Source organism: Plectropomus leopardus, chromosome 11 (assembly GCF_008729295.1).
Source record: "Plectropomus leopardus isolate mb chromosome 11, YSFRI_Pleo_2.0, whole genome shotgun sequence".
Classification (NCBI taxonomy): Eukaryota; Metazoa; Chordata; class Actinopteri; order Perciformes; family Serranidae; genus Plectropomus; species Plectropomus leopardus.
The window spans coordinates 18,460,590-18,480,409 of record NC_056473.1 but is presented as its reverse complement, the minus strand read 5'-3'; the positions used below and the strand labels follow the sequence as shown (position 1 = coordinate 18,480,409).

Sequence of the window (19,820 nt, the reverse complement as noted above, 5' to 3'; positions counted from 1 at the left end):
TTTCACACACAACAGAAAGCTACCAGTGTGCAGACCTCAAGCCAGCTTTCCTAATAAGTGTGAAGGGAACCAATGTGTCATGGGTGTTTTCACGCTTACTTCCACTACACTACACTGATGTTAGATAGAAGCAAACTTTTTTGAATTCATATTTTAGAAATACCACAGAGAAATGTATCACAGAATAGGTAATGGATGCAGTGTCTTCAGTGAACCAAAATACATCCACATCATTTCTTCTGAAACCACTGACTGAAGTACGTATTAGTAGGTGAGGTAAGTGAACACAACAAAACAGTCAGTTACACCTCATGTAATCATGTATAACAGTGATGTAATATATGGGGTTGTCCTGAAGGTATTTAAAAGAGAGAAATAATTGTGAATTGACAGATTATTTTATTGCTACAGTATTTAAAACCCTTTAGGTTCCGTTGACAAAATCGGAAATGGGCCTGTTAGCCTGTGTCTAGATGTTCCACATTCTGAGCCAGTATATGTATATGTGAGCATGTGACTAAAGACAGTATTTTCATGAGAAGTTTAACCCTTCGAAACCTCGAAATTGGTTTGATTTTTTTCAAAAACAATTGAAAAGACGGGAAAACCACCACAACTATCTGGCCATTTTGTACTGTGCAGTCTGAAACATTTTATTACCTCTTATAATAATTTAAATTGTATGGGAATATAATTCAAAGTTGAAATTTCTGTGTGTGTGTGTGTGGGGGGGGGGGGGGGGTGGGGGGGTAGGTAGGAGTACATTATTGCAGTGTTGCTTATGTTAAAGAAAATGGGGGTCTGGAGTAAAGACCTAATTTAACATGTATTCCTCAGTTGAGTGAACTTTTTACAATTTACATTTTGTTGTCATAACATAAATGACCACATCTCCACTTTGACATCTCTAATTGTACTAATACAGACACCTGCTCAGAGACTGAGAGATGCACTGTATTCATGCCCCTCCTCCTCGTCTGTGCTGCTATCATGCAAAATATTGAGGCAAGTTACACATGCAAATCTCTTACATAATCTTACAGAAAATTCACACAGTGGCATGGGGGACATGGTTCCACAAAGAATGTTTGTACTTTTCTTTATATTTGTGTATGGAAATGATTTTATTATTTTATTACCAGAAATGTGAATATATTTTGAGTTTGGGATTACCTCATTACAGTATCTGCTCTTTATTACACTTATTCCACCCCAGGCTGTTTATCACAAGTGCATATATGGTATAGATGGTCACCATTTATCCTTTATTATATCAATCAGTCAAACTTTATTTTTAAAGCACTTTTCACACAGTTTAGGGTATCTTAGAGGCCTGACATTTTGTCTTAGGTTAACAATAAGGGAGCAGAAATATATTATGAGCAGTAAAATAATGGAAGGCCAATGTTCAGATGTTATGCATTACCTGGTGTATATATTTATATATTTGTGATTAATTTACTCTTAGATTTTTTCCTGATAATCTTTTTTTTCAGCTTTTTAAGAATCTTTCCTCATCACTAAAAACACCCAAGCAAATTGTTAGGATTTCTTTTAAAAACTTTGGGGAGAAAGGCAATGAGCAACTTCATAAGAAATGTTCCACAAATTGTGAAAAATAAGTTGATTTAGAAAGTTATTTTTAAAAACCTAGGCTAAATTGAAGAAAATAAAGTGTGAAAAAAGAAAAAAACGATATTTGTAATGATCATAATTAGTGTTACAGAATTATAGGGAATATTGTAATGGTTAAGCACCTTTTTAACTTTTTCGTTCTTTCATTCTTGCTTTCTCTCTCTCTTGCTTTTTTCTTTCTTTTTTCTTTTATTTTAACTGAATTTGAGGTAAGTTCTGTGTACTTTTTAATAATTTTCCTGCCGATTTTTTTTTTTCATTTGCTGCTCATTGCCTTTTTTTCTTGATTTTTTTTAATCATGTTTCTGAAAGAAATCAAGCTAATTTTCTCAGGTTTAAAAGGTTAATGGTCAAGCACACCGCACTTTGAGAACCTCCTGCACCTGTCAATCATATGTTGATGCACTGTGTTAAAGGGTGGCGCAGTTTTCCCTGTGTCCTCCAGCTGCACTCAGCATCAGAGACAGAAGACTGAGAGGGTTTTCACATAAAGTACACTAACCTATGAAGCTTAACAAACTTGTATTTTGAAAAGAAATACCCTAGCCTGTAAGCCTCCCTCCTGACAGGTCACAGTTGCAGCTCAAATGCTCTGTGGTCCGATGCCTCTTGCACACTGTAGTTTGCATAGATACCGTCCTTGTGCTTCCGGTCCCTTTTTTTTTTTTTTTTTTTTTTTTTTTTTTTTTATAACTTGTAGGCTAAGCCTATAATGCAAGTTAACTTTTACTTCCTTGTACACACAGATAGAGGAACTGACCGTTTTGCGGCTGGCCTTTTTGTCGACACTCTACATCCTCTCCAGCTTCTTTCATGACTTTCAAATCATGATCAGATAGAAAACAAGCGGCAACTTTGCAGAGCTGAAAAGAGTCGAACTCACTTGTAAGGTAAGTCCTTTTAAATATCATTTCTTTTTTGGGTTGGCCTCGTGTTAAAATGTCTGTGTAGTGAGTTAAGTTAGAAGAGGGGAAGTCCGCTTTTTACCAGCAGTTTATCTCCTAAGCTTCAGATGATGGGTGTCTCAGCAGGCGGCTGCTTGCAGCTCGCAGCTGTCGGTCCTGCACTGTCATACCGGTCCCACCGGCGGTTATTGCACAAGACGGTGGTGTTGCATTCACCATCGCACTTAGATCTGTACTCGTTGTCGTGTTGGTGATTGGTAACCATTTGAAAGCAGCTAAAATAGAAAAAAAAAAGGTTAATCAAGAAAACAAGCAAAAATAATCGAGTGCATTACAGTGACATAAGGACGCTTCTCATCCTTGTGCCACCATGCGCAAAGTTATAGAGAACTTTTAAATATATAAATAAATAATTAGGCTATTTATGGCAATTTCCTTACATTATGAAAGAGTGGCCAACAGTTGTGTCCATGCACAACAATTTTACATAGTTGTTATTAAAGCTTCACAGTTGTGTAGGCAGTGTTAGGGACTAGTTAAAGTACTTAAATCACAAAATAAATGTAATTGTAAGCGGTTACAGTTACTGAGAAAAGCATGTATGGTAATTTAATTACACTAACTTAAGGCACTTGAAATGTTAACATCTAGCAAGTATTATAAAAAAAAGTTTGCATTCACAATCTGTCAAAAAGTTCTTTCCAGTTTTTGTGTGTCTTTTTGTTGTTCAGATTTTTATTACTCCACTGTGCAGAAGACAGAATATAATGATACATTCGGGTGTGCAACTCTTTGTGTACTCGCTGGACTTGGACTATAGTTTAAGATAATTTTGAGATGGTATTAAGCTTTCTACCAAAGCGTGTTTACATCTCTGTGCCTCTGCACTGTCACTGCAATGAGTAGGGGAATGACTATAAAGGAAAACGGTGTAATTCTTTACTGTGAAAAATCACCAATTACTGCCACTAAACACAACCAGAATTGGGGTGAAATTAACAGCAACATATGCAACCACGCTTATGTTTCCCCAACATTAGCATTTAGCTATATGTTGCATTGTATAGTGTAAACATATGCAGTAGCATGCCTGGAGTAGATGACCATATAAAAAAAATATGTCACACTACAGAGATGTACTTTTGCAATAGATAAAAACATTGGAGACAAACTATTAAGAACAGTAAGGAACCTGAGGTTTCAGGCTCACATTGCAGTTACGCCATATTTGAGACTTAGGCCATATTGAAAATGAAAATCGGTCATTGTTACATTATACATATGACATAAAATACAGCACAGCATAAAGTTTTCCTTTAAAGGCACCCCAGCCTTTTGTCTTTGGTTCAGGGCAGTGTTTCTTTTCTAACTGCTTAAAAAATTAAGGGAACGCTTAATCGTCACATTATAACACCAAGTCAGTTAAACTTCAGGGATATCAATCTGTACACAGCACAAGTGATTGTGAATCAGTCTCATCTGCTTTGGTGCAAATGAAAGTGCAATGGAGAGAATAAAGCAAGACAACCCCAAAAAGGGAATGGTTTTGCATGTGGTGGCCGCAGACAGTTGCTTTCCTTATCCTTCCTGACTGATTCTTACTGACTGACTGTTGTGTCCTTGTCACTGCTGGTAACATGAGGTGGCACCTGCAGCCTAATCAGGTTGCACAGGTAGTACAGCTCCTCCAGGATGACACATCCATATGTGTGGTCGCAAAGTTTGCTGTGTCTCCTGGCACAGTCTTAATAGCATGGAGGAGGTAGCAGGAGACCAGCCGTCGCACAAGGTGAGCTGGACAGGGCCGTAGAAGGGCATCAACCCAGTAGCAGGACCACTATCTGCTCCCTTGTGCAGGGAGGAATAGGCGGAGCACTGCCAGAGTCCTAAAAAATGACCTCCAGCAGGTTACTGGTGTGCATGTTTCTGACCAAATGGTCAGAAACACACTCCATGAGGGTGGCATGAGAGCCCGACGTCTTCTAGTGGGACCTGCGAGAGACCACCAGAATTGGCAGGTCTGCCACTGGTACTCAGTTCTTTTCACAGATGAGAGCAGGTTCACACTGAGCACATCTGACAGGTGTAAGAGTGTGGAGACAACATGATGATTGTTATGCTGCTTGCAACATCATCCAGCATGACCAGTTTGGCGGTGGGTCAGTGATGGTCTGGGGAGGTATATCCTTGGAGGTTTGCACAGACCTCCATGTCAAAGCTAACGGCCCCCTGACTGCTGTTTGGTACTGGGATGAAATCAGGACAATGCCCGGCCTCGTGTGGTCAGTGTGTGTAGGCAGTTCCTGGGTGATGAAGGCATTGATGCCACTGGCTGACCTTCTCGTACCTCGGACTTTAATCCAGCCCTCAGTGGGTTGATGATTTTGGTTTCCACTGACCATTGTTACGTCACTTTGTTCACAACAAATTGTACAGTTTACATCAGCGAAGACTTTCAACTTGAATAATTGATCTGATGTGTGATTTAAGTGTTCCCTTAATTTGTTTGAGCAGTGTATACTTTATACTCACTGTTGATTATTATTAAAAAGATTAATGTAGCTTTGAGATTCATTACAATTATGTAATTGTAATGAACTGTTTTTTTCTGTTTTCATTTGTAAATATTGATAACATGAATATCTAAAACATTTGAAATACAAAGCTTACTTTCAACTTTTTTCTTATACCACATTTAAAAACTCAACGGCATTGTAGTGGGGCCACAGTCAGTGAAGTTTGGTGAAACTAACCTTTGGTTTAGCTGATAAATATGCCGCTCTATTGTCATGTGAATTACTACATCATGCATTTTTCTGGCCTTCGCACAGGGGTTTGATTTAACCAATGAGAATTTTTCTGCCTCTTCTCACATTTGTTATTTAGTCTCATGTAGTTAATGCAGTTTTAAATTGATAAATTGTGCCATTTAACACCCCAGCGCAATTTAAGAAAAGTAAATGATATTACTATAAAATTCGATTTTATTTAGCTTAACCAGAGTGTTTGTAGGTGTGTGTATTTGTCTGTATACATATGCATTCCTGCAGTGTATATGTGTGAGTGCACAGAGTGTATCTGAGGAATGACATGTTAGGATCATTGCATCCTCGTTTCATATAAACACAGGTTTTCCTGTCACAGGCATGTTTGTGCATGCGTGAAGTGAACATGTGTGGCTGTATTGGCACAGTATTTGCGTTTTGTTTTTCGGCTGCATCAGTATGAGGAAATTATATAGCCTGAATAAGGCTGCAGTGATCCCAACAGGGACAGTCCCTTCAGGGCTAAAGGTTTCAGCACGGAAAACAGGGGAATAGTTCTACGATAATGTCAGTGAATCATTAATTTCAATGCAAAACACTGGAGAACGCTCTTCAGTTTTTATGTCTCAGTTTTTTAAATGTACTTTTGTTATATTTTATTCCATTATTTATATATTTTAGTGTAAATGAAGGCAGACAGTGGATGTTTACACAGTAAATGTTTGGCTCCATATTTATTAATATCAACCAAGGAATTATTTGCACATGAAGATATGCTGTTAAGCCATTTAATGATGATAAGTGTCAAAGCAGGTTTTCTGAATTCTTGCTGGTCTTAAAGTATATTTATTTTCAGTCGTATCTAAATATGAAGAAACAATACCCTTAAATTGAGATTTCATAGTTAGTCAAATGACATTCAACAGAACTCTCTCTGTGGTCCTGTTTTGTTTTGATATCTTTGGTCATTTGCAAGTTAAATATTATGCATTGTGACATGCCGGATGACCTTTAGCTCTGCTCTCAACTCCACAAGTTTAATGCAACACACTTTTTCGAATTAAAGTTTCTATCTCACGCTGTCACTGCACTACACAGTCCTGGTTTGTTTGAGCCCTAAAAGTGCACTGTGTCATGACAAGCCAAATGTCTTCCACTTACTGACATACATTTGCTGATAAGACAGTGGGGACTGCAGCTGTGGAAGGGCGTCTTTTTAAGTAACTGTTTATACAGTCCAATGGTAATGTCCAGTGGAACAAATGCTGATGATTAATACTAAGCCTATCTTACTTTCCTCCTTAAAGTCACTAAGCAATATACTAACACTCTGTACTGTAGGTATAAAATAAATGATTGACTGAGAATAAATGATTGTATTAAAATTAAGACAAGAGACTGATAATAATAAAATGAACTGAGGCAGAATGGGAGCAGGGTCACAATACGATATGTATCTGAACTCTAATATTTGCATATGATGTTAATACTGCAGTCGTACGTGAGGAAAAGTGGGTAACGATGCTTTGGAGCCACAGCTGCACAGGACACACAGAAACACCAGGAGAGGAGGGCAGGGGCCCAGAATCTGTAGGCCTATGGCCCTGGTAAGCAAAGGGGAGTCATATATGCCTGTTATATCAACGGGGTACTCCTCCAATTTTAAGAAGGAAGTTCAGTTTTCTCGTCACAGGAAGTAATACGTCTGTGAAAACACTCATTTACAATTTTGTGTCCTCGAAGAGAACTTTACAAAGTTTGATGATGATCAGTTGAGGCTTAATGTCTGGCAGAAAGTCTGCACTAGAAAGGTGGGGTGTATGAAAGAAGTTGAGGCAGAAAGTGTGATGCAAGTTGTATAATGGAAAATGTAGTACATGGTGTTTTTGTTTTTGACCTATGCTACATACTATGGATGTCTATATAGTTGGGGGGGGGGGGGGCTGTTACCTATCAGAGGCCTTTAATGTTGGCTATCTGCCAAAACTGAGTTCGAGGGAGTTTCCACAATGGTCGATTCCACTTTGTTTCTAGCTGCCTTTACTCCAATACACAGTAAATGAGCTCGAGCTATAAATGGCTGTGGCAAAGCATATAAGGAAATTATGGATTTTTTGCGAAGACTTCCACCTACTCATCAGAACATTTATGGGTGAGGTGTCAGCTTCCTATTATTGTATTAAAGAGAATTCAGAAACAGTGAAGAGAGGTTAAAAGGTCATCACACCATGCAGTCCTTCTTTGGCATTATGGAGTGGACATTACTGTGGAAGGAGTGGGATCTGGGGTAAAGCGGTGTGATCTGGAAACAATGAAGACGATGTATTAGGGATGTTGTTTTTTTGAGTCAGCTGCTTTGGGTTTTGGACCGTTGGTGTTGGACAATACAGGAATGTTGTTTTTCATGTTTTGGGGAAAATGAGGCATTTCTCTCATCTTCACTGAACTACCCAAATTCCTTTGGTGAGTGTCAGTGTCAAGGTATGACAAGTCAAGTTTAGCTGAGTTTATTAAAGTAAGTTGGTGAATACATTTCACTGTCCGCCGACACATCGCTTTATCTGGTATGTGTGTTTTCTTGATACTTTCATCCATGGTCACAGTCTATAACCCATAGCATATAAATATTTTTAGCCACCTAGGAATGAGTTTGTAATTTGGACGGGAACTAAATGTTTGACATCATGCACTATTCATCATGCACACTTCTGCTGCTTGGTGACTATATTTAAATTGAATGCAATTTCTTTAGTGTCACTGTCATAACAGGGGAGTTCCTTTGTATAGTAAAAAAAAAAAAATCCAAAGCAACACCTACAGAATGAGCTACATGAAGGTGATTTCAATATTTTGTAATGAGGCCACTCGACAATACCTGATAATTTAAGCTTTTTAAACTGGCAGCAGTTTTTTAGTTGCCACTGAATTCTGTCTCTGTGTCTCGTCTGTCCTGTCTCAGCTGCAGAGATGGCTTCTCGGGGGCAGCAGGGCGAGATGACGGAGTACAAGAAGATTCTCATCAAACGGGACTTGGAGATGGGCGTGGTCATGACAGTGTTTAGGCAGAAGGCGGAGCGACTCACTGTGCAGGTCATCATGGAGACCCGGCAGGTGGCATGGACACGCACCGCTGACAAAACTGATGGTGTCTGTGAGTATATTAAAGATAAATAATAATCATCTTTTTAGATTATGTCCACTTATCAACATAGTAAGTACAACACTTGTTTTTGCTCTCTTTTTTCACAGGTTTAGGTGAAAGACTTTTTACGTACTCAGATTTTAGTTACCAATTTGTTAAAATCAATATTAATGAGGACTTCTTTTTTAAGATAATCCATCCATCTGACAGGTGTAGGACATCAAGATGTGGATGAAACAGTATCATCACTACACAGGTGTGCCTTGGGATGGTCACTATAAAAGGCCTCTCTAAAATGTTCACTTTGTTCAGGGAGCGTGCCATTGGCATGTTGACTGCAGAGCTGTTGCCCATGAACTTAATGTTCATATTGGTACTGTAAGTCTCCAGTGTTGTTTTCCTGAATTTGGCAGTACATCCAACAAAGATGTTAATAAAGCAACATAGTGCATAAAATAAGCACAGTAGAAACATCAGATACGTTGGACCACCGTGTTTAACTCTATACCTTTATATGTTATCGTCACAACTGAAAATGACAACAGAAATAAACAAATTTGCGGGTTCACATATCTCTACAAATCAAATCAGTAGCCAATTTTCTACCCTTGAGAGATTTCTACTCTTTTTTGCATTGTAATAGTGGCAGAACTCTCAGAGGCAGATATGAATTAACCTGTAAACCCAAGGTTAAATAGAAAAGTTTTGTTTTACATTTAACAGAATATAAACTGTTTTGTGTCATCTACCATGACATGGTAGTTATGTAACAAAGCGGAAATCACCATAGCTGAATGTTGCACTTGTTGTGCAAGTGCTACACAATGCAGTAACTCCACTTACAGGTTTTCATAAACAATGTCACACATGGAGATTATGATGGACACTTGAAGGATTCACCACAGTTCCACTTGCAAATGGGCTCTACACCGTGAGCCAAATGTTGAATTGTCCTTGTTATATTCCAAGCCGCAATTACATTGTTCTTATTCTTAGCATTTATCCTGTTTGCCACTAATGAGCATCACTAGTGCAGGTATGTTTTCAGCCCCTTTCCGTGCAAGATGTGGGAGAGAAAGCTGCTTTTGTCATTTCCTTGCCCACATTTTCTCAGCTGGTAACAAAACTGATTCTGTGCTCAGTTGCTTTGTAGCTCATTACTGCTGTACCATAATGAGGACCAAATTCAAATCAGTTTGAGATCTGGAAAGGCTGTTTGAAGTGTGCTGTTCCATGTAGCTATGTTGGAAATCAGCTAACTAAACCCTGAGTTGTTTATTTGCCTTTTTGTCTCACAGAAGACATGAATGTACCACAGCGAAGTCATGATCGCTATGCTACAGACAGCTTGCAGGTTTTGTTAGACACTGGCTCGCTGCCACACTGCAGTCTTTAACCCCGGGCCAGCAATAGGCATGCAGTGTGATTAAACTCTGAGGAATTTATTTTGTGCAATAAATAACATCACGACAACAGTCAGAGTTGCCAGGAGATTTGTGATGTGGCTGTAAAGATATGGTTTGCAGATATTCAGGGTGCATGTTTCACTTGCAAGAAGCATAGTGTGTCCAAGTGTGAAAATAACTGTGCCCTGAATAACACTAACTATAGTGGTGTCCGTATGAGAGCTGAAAATGTGTGAAACTGAAAAATGACCAACCTACATGTATTATGCTGTGAATCACTTGTGTTTTGTGACTCAGATGAAATTATGCTTTCCCCAGAAATGATGATTAAAGGAGTATTTTGCCGGATTTTAACCGGCTTAAACAATTTGGGTTGTATGTGTAATGGAACTATGTTACACTTTCCTTTATCTTACCAGTGCCCAGATCTACCTGCTCTTCTCCCAGCTTTCATCCCTCGGATGATGCGTTTGATGACCGAACTCCGATAAAACTGTAAAAATAGGCAGTGCTACTCAAATATAGACAAGATTCTGTTACTGGATTGCTTATTTCTTTTCTTAAATGTCTTTAGAAACTTATTTTAGTTAACTGTTTGACAATAATATGAGAATTTGGGGTCCAGAAGCAGAGGCCCTGTAGAAAAAGCTTAGTTAGCGGTATGAAGCGTCTAGTGTCTATGAAGTGTTAGATTGAGAGAGGTGGTTAAGGACAGCGTTAGGTTTGGGTTACATCTTGTAAGTTATGTTTAACTCTGTTTTCTCCGGTCATGTAGCTAAAATGTCAAAAGTATTTGCGTCTTTCTACTGCACAGACAGTCTAGTTTTATTAAAAGAGCATCTCTCCAGCAGTGAAATACTTTAACAATCATCAAATCACCTTCAAATTAACAAATCCAGAAATATGTGTGCTGTGTTTCAGTGGATCTGTTTGAGATCAGAGAGATTCGACCAGGAAGGAACTCCAAGGACTTTGAGCGCTTTAAAGATGGCAAAGACAAACACGATGAAAATAGCTGCTTCACAATCTTCTATGGCTCACTGTTTGTTCTCAACACTCTCAGTCTGGGAGGTAAGATTTTCATTCATATTATATATTTATTTATTTATATTTGTGTTTTGAAGGCCTGCAGTATGCAGATTTTCAATATTTTAGTCTGACCATTGTTGTTGGAAAAAATATTTCAGCATTTTGGGAGATACACTTGTTAGATACACTTGTAGATACAAGTGAGATAAAACATTGACATTAATATCTGTGTAGTGTAAGTTAATGGGGAGCTGAAGTCAGGACATGGTTAGCCTTAGCATAAAGACTGAAAGCTATGGAAAAATTGAGAAAAAAAAATATTACCCTCACATGTGCAAAGTTAAAAATACACCTACCAACAAAAAGTGTTGGGTGTAATGTGCTGCAAAAGTAACAGATTACTGCAACATTTTACTTTCTAGCATTGAGTAACAACATGTTACCAACAGGATTTAAAATAATATTATTACATTTACAATGTCCAATAATGTGGTACCATCCAAAATAAAGTGCTCATTGTTTTCTTTTTTTTTTTATCCACACTGGGACACTTCTGCCAGTGCGCCGCCAGAAAAAACATCCCCCGATGCTTCTTGGGTCCAGTTGTGTCATTATGGGCTTTATTATAGAAGGGTGCTGATGATGCATTACTGTGCATTATCATGTTCAGTTTGTTTACATATTGTTTTGTCGATCCTGGTGATCTGCACATCGATGTTTCTCCATGCACATCTCATACAACACATTGTCCCTTTTAATACAGAACCCTCTCTCCGGTGTATTTGTTATTTGTGCTCCTCATATTGACTGTTTTGCACGGCGATCTGTTTGTTGTGCTATCCTCAGCATAAGTTTATTGTGTTTCGTATGATAGGCCTACAAATTTTGATCCCCATCTTATAACTTATCAGACTTAGATCCTCTGTCTGCCTGCCCTCCCTTGTGTCCAAGGATTTTTGTTTTTTTAAAAAGATTAAGGCTATTATACTTAATTGTATCATCACATTGTTGTTAATATAAGAGGGTGATTTTTATTAAAAAATAAGGCGGTAACCACAGCATGTGAATGCATGTATGATTCAGACCTGCACTCGCCCTCCACTGGATTTATAAGTCAGTGATCTTCTGTGCTTTGATTACCTGCTATGAAACAAAGTGGCCCTCTTACATTTTATTATGTCCGGTCGCACCTCTGATGTAATTTTGTTAAAAGTAATGCAAAAGTAGTGTAATACATTACTCAACACAGAGTAATATTGTAATGTAACTTATTACTTTCAAATGGAGGTAACTAGTAATTGTCAATATATTACATTTTGAAACTAACTTGCCCAACACTGTCAACAACTTTGAGGCTGATGCTTTTACACAATTGATCTTGTTTCTTTTGGAATTACTGGAGTGAAACTACCTGATCTAGTTGCACAGTTTGTCAGTTTATTATCAAAGATCTTGTTAAGTGCTTTGGTACAGTGTAGACTGTGTTAACATTTTTGGTTGGTACACCTTTTGCTCCAGGAAGTGAGTTGGAATGTCAGACAGCTCTTCTCGTGAAAACAGCGAGAGCTCAAAGTGTTTCCTAAAAAGCAGAGTTGATTAAAAGCAGAACTGCTCATCATCCCACGGTGCCAAATGTCTAGACGTCTGTTTAGTATTTTCATTTTTGCTCATTTTCTAGCCGACTCTGTTGAAGAGGCACAGAAATGGCTGATAGGACTAGAATTGCTGAGGAAGGAGACACTGGAAGCTCCAACTCCAGTTCTTGTAGAAAGGTAGACACACACACACACACACACACGCACACACGCTCATGCACACACACACATAAGCACACAGTTATTAGTGATACAGACTCATCCAGTCATTGATCTCTGTTCGTTCCTTTCCCTCCAGTTGGCTGAGGAAGCAGATGTATTCTGTCAATCAGACCAAAACAAACAGGTATCGTATAATCTGTACATAAATATAAAATAAATATTGTGTCCCTGTGTACGTAAAAGCAGTGTTTTCTTATGTAATCAAATTTAAATTTTCAACATGTGAAACCTGTCGGAACTTGTCCCGATAAAGAAAAATCCCATCTTTTGTTTATACTGTTGAAAACTTTCAGAGCTTTTTTTTCTAAGCATTTTTAGATAAAATAACATTGAATGCATTAAAACTACACCAGGTAACTTTTATGAAAAAAAAAACCTTTTTGTCTTATGAGCTGAAACTCTCACTATATCCAGATAGCAACACAGGACACGTGCAAAGGCTGAAGGAAAGCTAAGGGGACTCTTAAACACAGCTGAAATGAGAAACAGAATTAACATTGCTTGATTTTCTGTTTATGTAAGAACAGTATATAAATTAACATTAAACAATAGCATTGTTAAAAAAAAATCACTATTATAGACTATAAAACCCCTCAGGTGGATGCAGTAACAGGAGATGAACTAAGAGCTAGGTGGAAGAAAGCGGCACATTTCTCCACCTGTATGGAAAAAACGTTCCCTAGATTTTTTGAAAGATTGCTCTTGTTTTCGCCCTTACGTGCACTTGTGGCCACAAGCAGTGTCAACATCAACTCTTGAGATCAGACTCTTGAATCTTATTTCAAATTAAAATTGGAGTTGGTGGAAAAAAACATGAAAAGATAATGTTACCAAAATAGAGAAAAATATTTTTAAAAGATTCAAAAGATTTCTCCAATACAGACAGCAGAACCATTAACATCGGAGTTTATTGATACTTTGATCGTCAATAATTTGTACCCATCCTTAGTCTAGATATAGTGTTTGGATAAGCAAATAAGACAAAAATGTAATTTGTATAAAAGTTGCCAACAACACTTTTAAAGAGCATATCCATGATTGTTGGGCCAGATGCTCACATGATGTGTTTTGTTTTGATGTCCTTCCCAGCATCTCCATGAAGGAGCTGAAGGCTCTGCTAGCTTTGCTCAACTACAAGGCACCCAGCTCTCGTGTTCTTAAAGACAAATTCCTGGTACTCCTGTTTTCTTCTCTTCATGTCATTTCCTCATCCTTGTTGTTATTATTTCATATTTTTGATTTTGTTATTAAAAAAGTTTAGACACCTCTGTCTCGCAGGCCTTAGAAACATGACTCCATGATTAAACCTACAGACAACTTAGACATGGACAACCAGAGGACCAATAATCTGTTCTACAGTGCAAACTGCATCGTGTCTGTCATATCAGATATTGTCATTGAGTATGTTTACATGCACAAAATAGTCAGGTTTTTGCCCTTATTCCGAAAAAGACAATATTCCTACTAAGCTGTTTACATATCTAATGAAAATGAATAGTCCATTAACCCTTCCGTTTGAATGCAGCTGTGCACAGTCCGATTAATGTGCCCTTACATGTTGTTTATCACTGGAACTGCTTTTCATTTTGCTTCTTTGCATAAAGTAGGAATTTTTTTTTTTTACAGTTTCCTATCAGTGGCAGACTTGTTAAACTCTCCCTCCTCCAACACCTTCTTTAAAGGTCGGTGTTGCGATATTTGCGCATATCCAAAAACCTGTTGAAAAGTCAAAGTCTTACATGAAGTTTAAAACCAGGTGTGTTTCTCCTTCTTACCAGAAATGTGGGGTTTTTCTTTTTCGTGCACCTCTATCCCACAGCCTTGTAAAGTGTTGGCAAGCTGGTTTGTACAACGTATACATGACAGCACTCAGAGCCGACAAGAGGCCTGTGTCACAAACTGTGGTAAAAAAACAAACAATTGAGACGTCATATTCTGAACTGACTGTATACATTCCCAAATACTGACGGCCTGTTTCGGAATATTTAGCATTATTATATGCTGTTTATATGACCCACATGAAATTCAGAATATTGTCATATTTGAAATAATGGGGGAATATTGGTGTGCATGTAACCGTAGCCAGTGACTGGTTAGACATGACCAAATTTAGAAATAAATATTCCAGCTTGTTGTAGTTGCTGTTGTAGACTCAATCAGTGCCTTTTTGTTCTGCTTTCACAGGAAGTGGGAGCAAAGAAAGACCGCCTGGACTTTGAGCAGTTTCATAAATTGTACAATCTTATAATGTTTGAACAGAATGAGGTGAGTCTGAATTGATCACATATAAGTAAATATATACCATTTATCTTTTTGCACATATGTTTTTCCAGCATTTTCATTCAAATTTTATTTGAAACTCAGATCCTTGATGAGTTCAAAAAGGAGTCTTGTGCTTTCATTCTGGGGTGAGCGCCTGTTTTTCTCAACTTTGCAAACAGTTAATCTTAAACAGATACTTTGTAGTTTGGCTGCATGGTTTGACTCCGTGGTTAATCTTCTACATTATACAGTAACACAGATAAACCAGATGCCTCAGCAGTTCTGCTCCATGACTTCCAGCGATTCCTTATCTACCAGCAAAAGGTAAAACAAGCTACAGTGAACACTAGACTATTTTAGTGACGCAGTAATTGAAATTTGAACTGGTATCGAATATTACACCAAGATTTTAAGCTTAGGATTTTTAGGAACAGTTTTAACGATTCAAGATAAAAACTTGGTAGCACTTGTTACCAAAAATATTGTGGGCCAATGATAAATCAGTATGTCTTGTCAGAGTCAAATTAAAGAAAACAATGTGACATTCAATTTTTGACATCATCTTGATAGTCCTGTAGGAAATATAGCATAAGATAGTGGGCTTTACTGAAAGGTTATAACTGTGTGTCATCAGCATATAAAGGCAATAACATGCCGTGGTGGTAAATAATAGTGCCAAGCAGAAGCATGAAATACATAGAACATATTAAAGAGAACCCAGAATCGACCCCTGAGGTACTCCAAACTGAGTTTTGATAATGACATGTGATTGACAATCAGTTTAGGTCGACTTCTGAGTCCCAAATAAACAAATTCAAATTTTCATGGTTTAATAATGGTTTAATTGAATCACAATTTTATAACAGCTAATGTTTTTTTTTTACATCATATTTATTTGCATAAGAAAATCTTACTCGAGCTACCTCCTATCTCCATCTCAATGCTGGTTTTATTTAGAGTTAGTTATATTCTCATGATAGGGCAGGCTTTTGTCATCATTCACAGTTAAGGAAACTGGTAATAATTTTGTTTATATCCTAAATTTCTAATGGCCAGTTTAAAGGAAGTGTTAATATAATATTTTCAATGCTGATACCAATAATTGGGAAGCAAATTGATTCTGATTTATACAGTTACTTATTGATTTTTTTTATAGTCCCACAGACTGTTTATCCATTTGCTCAAATTATTTTAATGTCTTTCCCTCTTTTTTCTGTGTTTCTTTATCCCCCAGGAATCTTGGGCCAGTGACCTGAACCAAGTCCGAGAACTGATGACCACCTTCATCGACGACACCATGAGAAAAACAAACGATCCAGAGTTCACAGTCAGTGAGGTATACTGCTCTGTGTGTGTACTGTGTGTAACAGAGAAAGATTATGCAAAAATATAACAGACTGTGATAGCTGGTACTGTATGTGTTTTCATCAGCATACTTGCTGCTGTCAAGTCTAGAGATTCCCCACTGCTATATGTAACACTGACATATATTTGGCAAATAAAGGCTAAAATGTTTTTTTCGTAGGATTGCAGTTTGATGACTAAAGCTGGGATTATGTATTAAAACTATGTTATCATTTCTAAAATGAGTCACACAAATAATGAGGGACTGTGTTAATTCTCAGATCTGAGGCCTTTCTCCCCCCTCTAGTTTCTTAGTTTCCTGTTTTCCAAGGAGAACTCTATATGGGATGAGAAGTACTCAGAGATCAGCAACCTGGACATGAACAATCCTCTGTCCCATTACTGGATCAGCTCCTCACACAACACGTCAGTATGACTAAACACACACACACACACACACACACACACACACACAAACACAAACACACAAGTAATAATAGAACTATGTTATATACTGTATGTAGTAAATCAAAGTGGATCACATTCCTCATTTGAGAAGTGAATGACACTGACTGGTTGCTATTCATTTTGAAATCTGATGTAAAGTAGCTTATGATTTTAACTAATAATTTCATCACAAATTTGCCATTATTTAGCTAAAATGCAGGCAGAAACCGTACACCAAGGGTACTCAACTTGCTTTGAGTTACAGGAGGCCAGAGTCCAGTTGCAGCAGCCCCATGCATGTTTCTAGGATTTTAGGACGTTTCTAGGATTTTAAGACATTTCTCATATATGAGGCGGTTTCTAGGTTTTCGGGACATTTCTTGGATTTAGGACATTAGGGGGTTAGCAAGGATCTTTGTTGGGGGTGTGGGGGATCTTCCACTGGTTTTAATAAACAAGCTCTATTTTGATGCTGTGTTATGTACTCTGGCACCTTGCGTATACTAAAAGTACAAAAAAAATTCCCAGTGTGAAACACTTTATCAAAATGGTTGGGTAGCTACCCAGCACCCTATTGGGGGCCAGATTTGGCCAAATATTATTTATATTGATAGCCTATAACTATTAGTTCATTATTTTTAACATGAATAAAGCCATAAGCTACATATTTTAAACCTTCAAAAAGAAAGTGTTAACAGATAGTCTGCTAATTTATCAGCAAGCATCTAAAACCTGACATCCATAGTAAAAATAAATATAAAAATACATGACCATGGTTGTAATTTTTGGGAAGTATATGTAATTTAGCATTTGTGCTGTTTTGTGTGTTCTTCAACAGCTACCTGACAGGTGATCAGCTTCGTAGTGAGTCTTCTACAGAGGCTTATGTGCGCTGTCTGCGTCTGGGATGCCGCTGTGTTGAATGTCAGTATAAATCAGCCTTAGTGTGCAACACTTAGATCACGGATGTATTGTAGTCCATATTTAGCGGTTACATCAGCAGCATTAGTCATCACAAATGGAAAAAGAACTTAATCAGGGTAAAATAATTACAAACAGTATTTTATTTTCTGCTTTGTGTGGTGCTGGATCTGTTCAGTGGACTGCTGGGAAGGGCCTGGGGAGCCAATCATTTACCACGGCTGGACCCGGACGACCAAGATCAAGTTTGAAGATGTGGTCAAAGCCATTAACAATCACGCTTTTGTCACGTCAGAGTAAGAATCACAATAACACTGATTTTATGTACATTATCTACCTTACTAATTCTACTCTGAATTTAATTTGCAAAATCATTGTTTGTATTATTTTATGTCATTACACTATATCAAGATGTTTTCCCCTTTAAAAAAATAATTAAAAATGTTAAAGTAAAATTCCTTTGAGCTATTGCATCAAATCCCATTCCTTTCACATGGCAATATATTCAACTTGTTTTCAGCAAAATTTTACATTAATCCATTTCAGATGTCCATATTACTTAACATTATCATCTCACAACTGTCAGTTGTCTCAAGCATGTTGTCTTGATGACCATGCTTTTCTCTCTCTCTCTCAGGTTCCCACTGATCCTGTCCATAGAGGAGCACTGCCCTTTAGAGCAGCAGCGTCAGATGGCTCGTATCTTCAAAGAAGTGTTTGGAGACAAACTGCTGACTGAACCTGTGGAGCAGATGGCCGAGCAGCTACCGTCACCTACACAGCTGAAGAACAAGATCATACTCAAGGTGCTGTGTGTGCATGTGTGTCTATACCAACTCCACTGACACATCAGTGTGCTGGTATATCAGTGAGAAGAGGTTTTGTTTTGTTATGTATCATCATTAGTAATGACTGCTCTGCTTGTTTCCTGCTTGTGCAGCACAAGAAGCTTAATGTGGAGGGAGGAGGACTCAGTAAAGACTTCAGAAAGGGACAGAAACAGGGAGATCTGGAGATCTGGGACCCTGTGGATCAGGTACTGTCAGAGGGGTCAGTGACATGCATCTTATGTGTTAGAGCCATAAAAACATTTGTAAATGAGATAATGCATGCAAAACTATTGCATGTTGCTCTGAAAAATCCCCTTTATAATTAGCTTGTTTGCATTTGCAAGTTAACTTACACCTTTTCATTTCTCTTTCTCAGCGGTGGAACAGGCACTACTGTGTGATCTCTGATGATAAGCTGTACTATGCAGAGGAGTATGAGGAAGAAGAAGAAGATCCCAGGAAGGTAAAGGAGAGATGGGAAAAAAACCAACAACATTTTAATACATTGTTTTTATTTTAGGATGAAATTTTGTATAAAACATCCAAGGTTCATTAGTGTTATAATCAAATCTAGACATCCATTAAACATAATTTTAAGAAGTAATGATTGTCAGTGATCATTTTCTTACAACCAACAAGAAGAAACAATAACAATGTTCAGGTGTTAAAACCAGTGTTGCTGTTTTCTTTCCCAGTACCAGGACATGCACTGTTCAGAGCCTTGGTTTCACGGTCGCATGAATGAAGGCAGGCTGATGGCCGAGCGGCTGATCCATGATTACTGTGCAGAGACTGGGGGAAGAGACGGCACCTTCTTGGTTCGACAGAGTGATACCTATGTCACAGACTACACACTCTCCTTCTGGTACAATTTGCAATTTTTTGATTACATGTCTAGCCCAAGCAAAAACTTGATGACTGAATTTTTTTTTGTGTGATACACCTTCCTGTTGAAGCGGCCACTTTTTTCAAGGATGTGGCCTGTATGAAGGTGCGGCTGAGCCTGTGCCTCCTCTTTAAATTAGATAATTGACCACTCATCTTGTATTTCAGGCGCAGTGGGAGGGTCCAGCACTGTCGTATTCGCTCGGTCTCAGAGGGGGCACACACTTACTTCTACCTGAATCCGAACCTGCATTTCCCCAGCGTGTACGCCGTGATCCAGCACTACAGAGAAAACCCGCTGCGCTGCCAAGACTTTGAGCTGCGCCTCACTGATGCTGTACCACAGCCCAACCCTCATCTACGAGAAGGGTTTGTCATACATTGTATAAACAAACACGATCAATCACAGGGACAGGATACACAAGCTAAAAA

General features: G+C 38.1%; 1 protein-coding gene across 1 annotated transcript in view; it reads left to right on the top strand.

Annotated features, from left to right (window-relative positions):
• Positions 1 to 2,359: 2,359 nt before the first annotated feature.
• The window catches only part of plcg2 (phospholipase C, gamma 2), a 28,869-nt gene continuing 11,408 nt past the window's right edge, over positions 2,360 to 19,820 (top strand). Inside the window, exons 1-18 of the mRNA XM_042495529.1 lie at positions 2,360 to 2,525; positions 8,265 to 8,456; positions 10,775 to 10,924; positions 12,561 to 12,654; positions 12,776 to 12,823; positions 13,789 to 13,873; positions 14,884 to 14,964; positions 15,064 to 15,107; positions 15,213 to 15,285; positions 16,196 to 16,297; positions 16,613 to 16,731; positions 17,591 to 17,676; positions 17,852 to 17,969; positions 18,311 to 18,479; positions 18,614 to 18,709; positions 18,880 to 18,966; positions 19,199 to 19,368; positions 19,557 to 19,757. Of these exons, the coding sequence (XP_042351463.1) occupies positions 8,273 to 8,456; positions 10,775 to 10,924; positions 12,561 to 12,654; positions 12,776 to 12,823; positions 13,789 to 13,873; positions 14,884 to 14,964; positions 15,064 to 15,107; positions 15,213 to 15,285; positions 16,196 to 16,297; positions 16,613 to 16,731; positions 17,591 to 17,676; positions 17,852 to 17,969; positions 18,311 to 18,479; positions 18,614 to 18,709; positions 18,880 to 18,966; positions 19,199 to 19,368; positions 19,557 to 19,757 (1,907 nt within the window). The 5' untranslated portion in view covers positions 2,360 to 2,525; positions 8,265 to 8,272. The remainder of the gene's footprint in view (positions 2,526 to 8,264; positions 8,457 to 10,774; positions 10,925 to 12,560; positions 12,655 to 12,775; positions 12,824 to 13,788; positions 13,874 to 14,883; positions 14,965 to 15,063; positions 15,108 to 15,212; positions 15,286 to 16,195; positions 16,298 to 16,612; positions 16,732 to 17,590; positions 17,677 to 17,851; positions 17,970 to 18,310; positions 18,480 to 18,613; positions 18,710 to 18,879; positions 18,967 to 19,198; positions 19,369 to 19,556; positions 19,758 to 19,820) is intronic.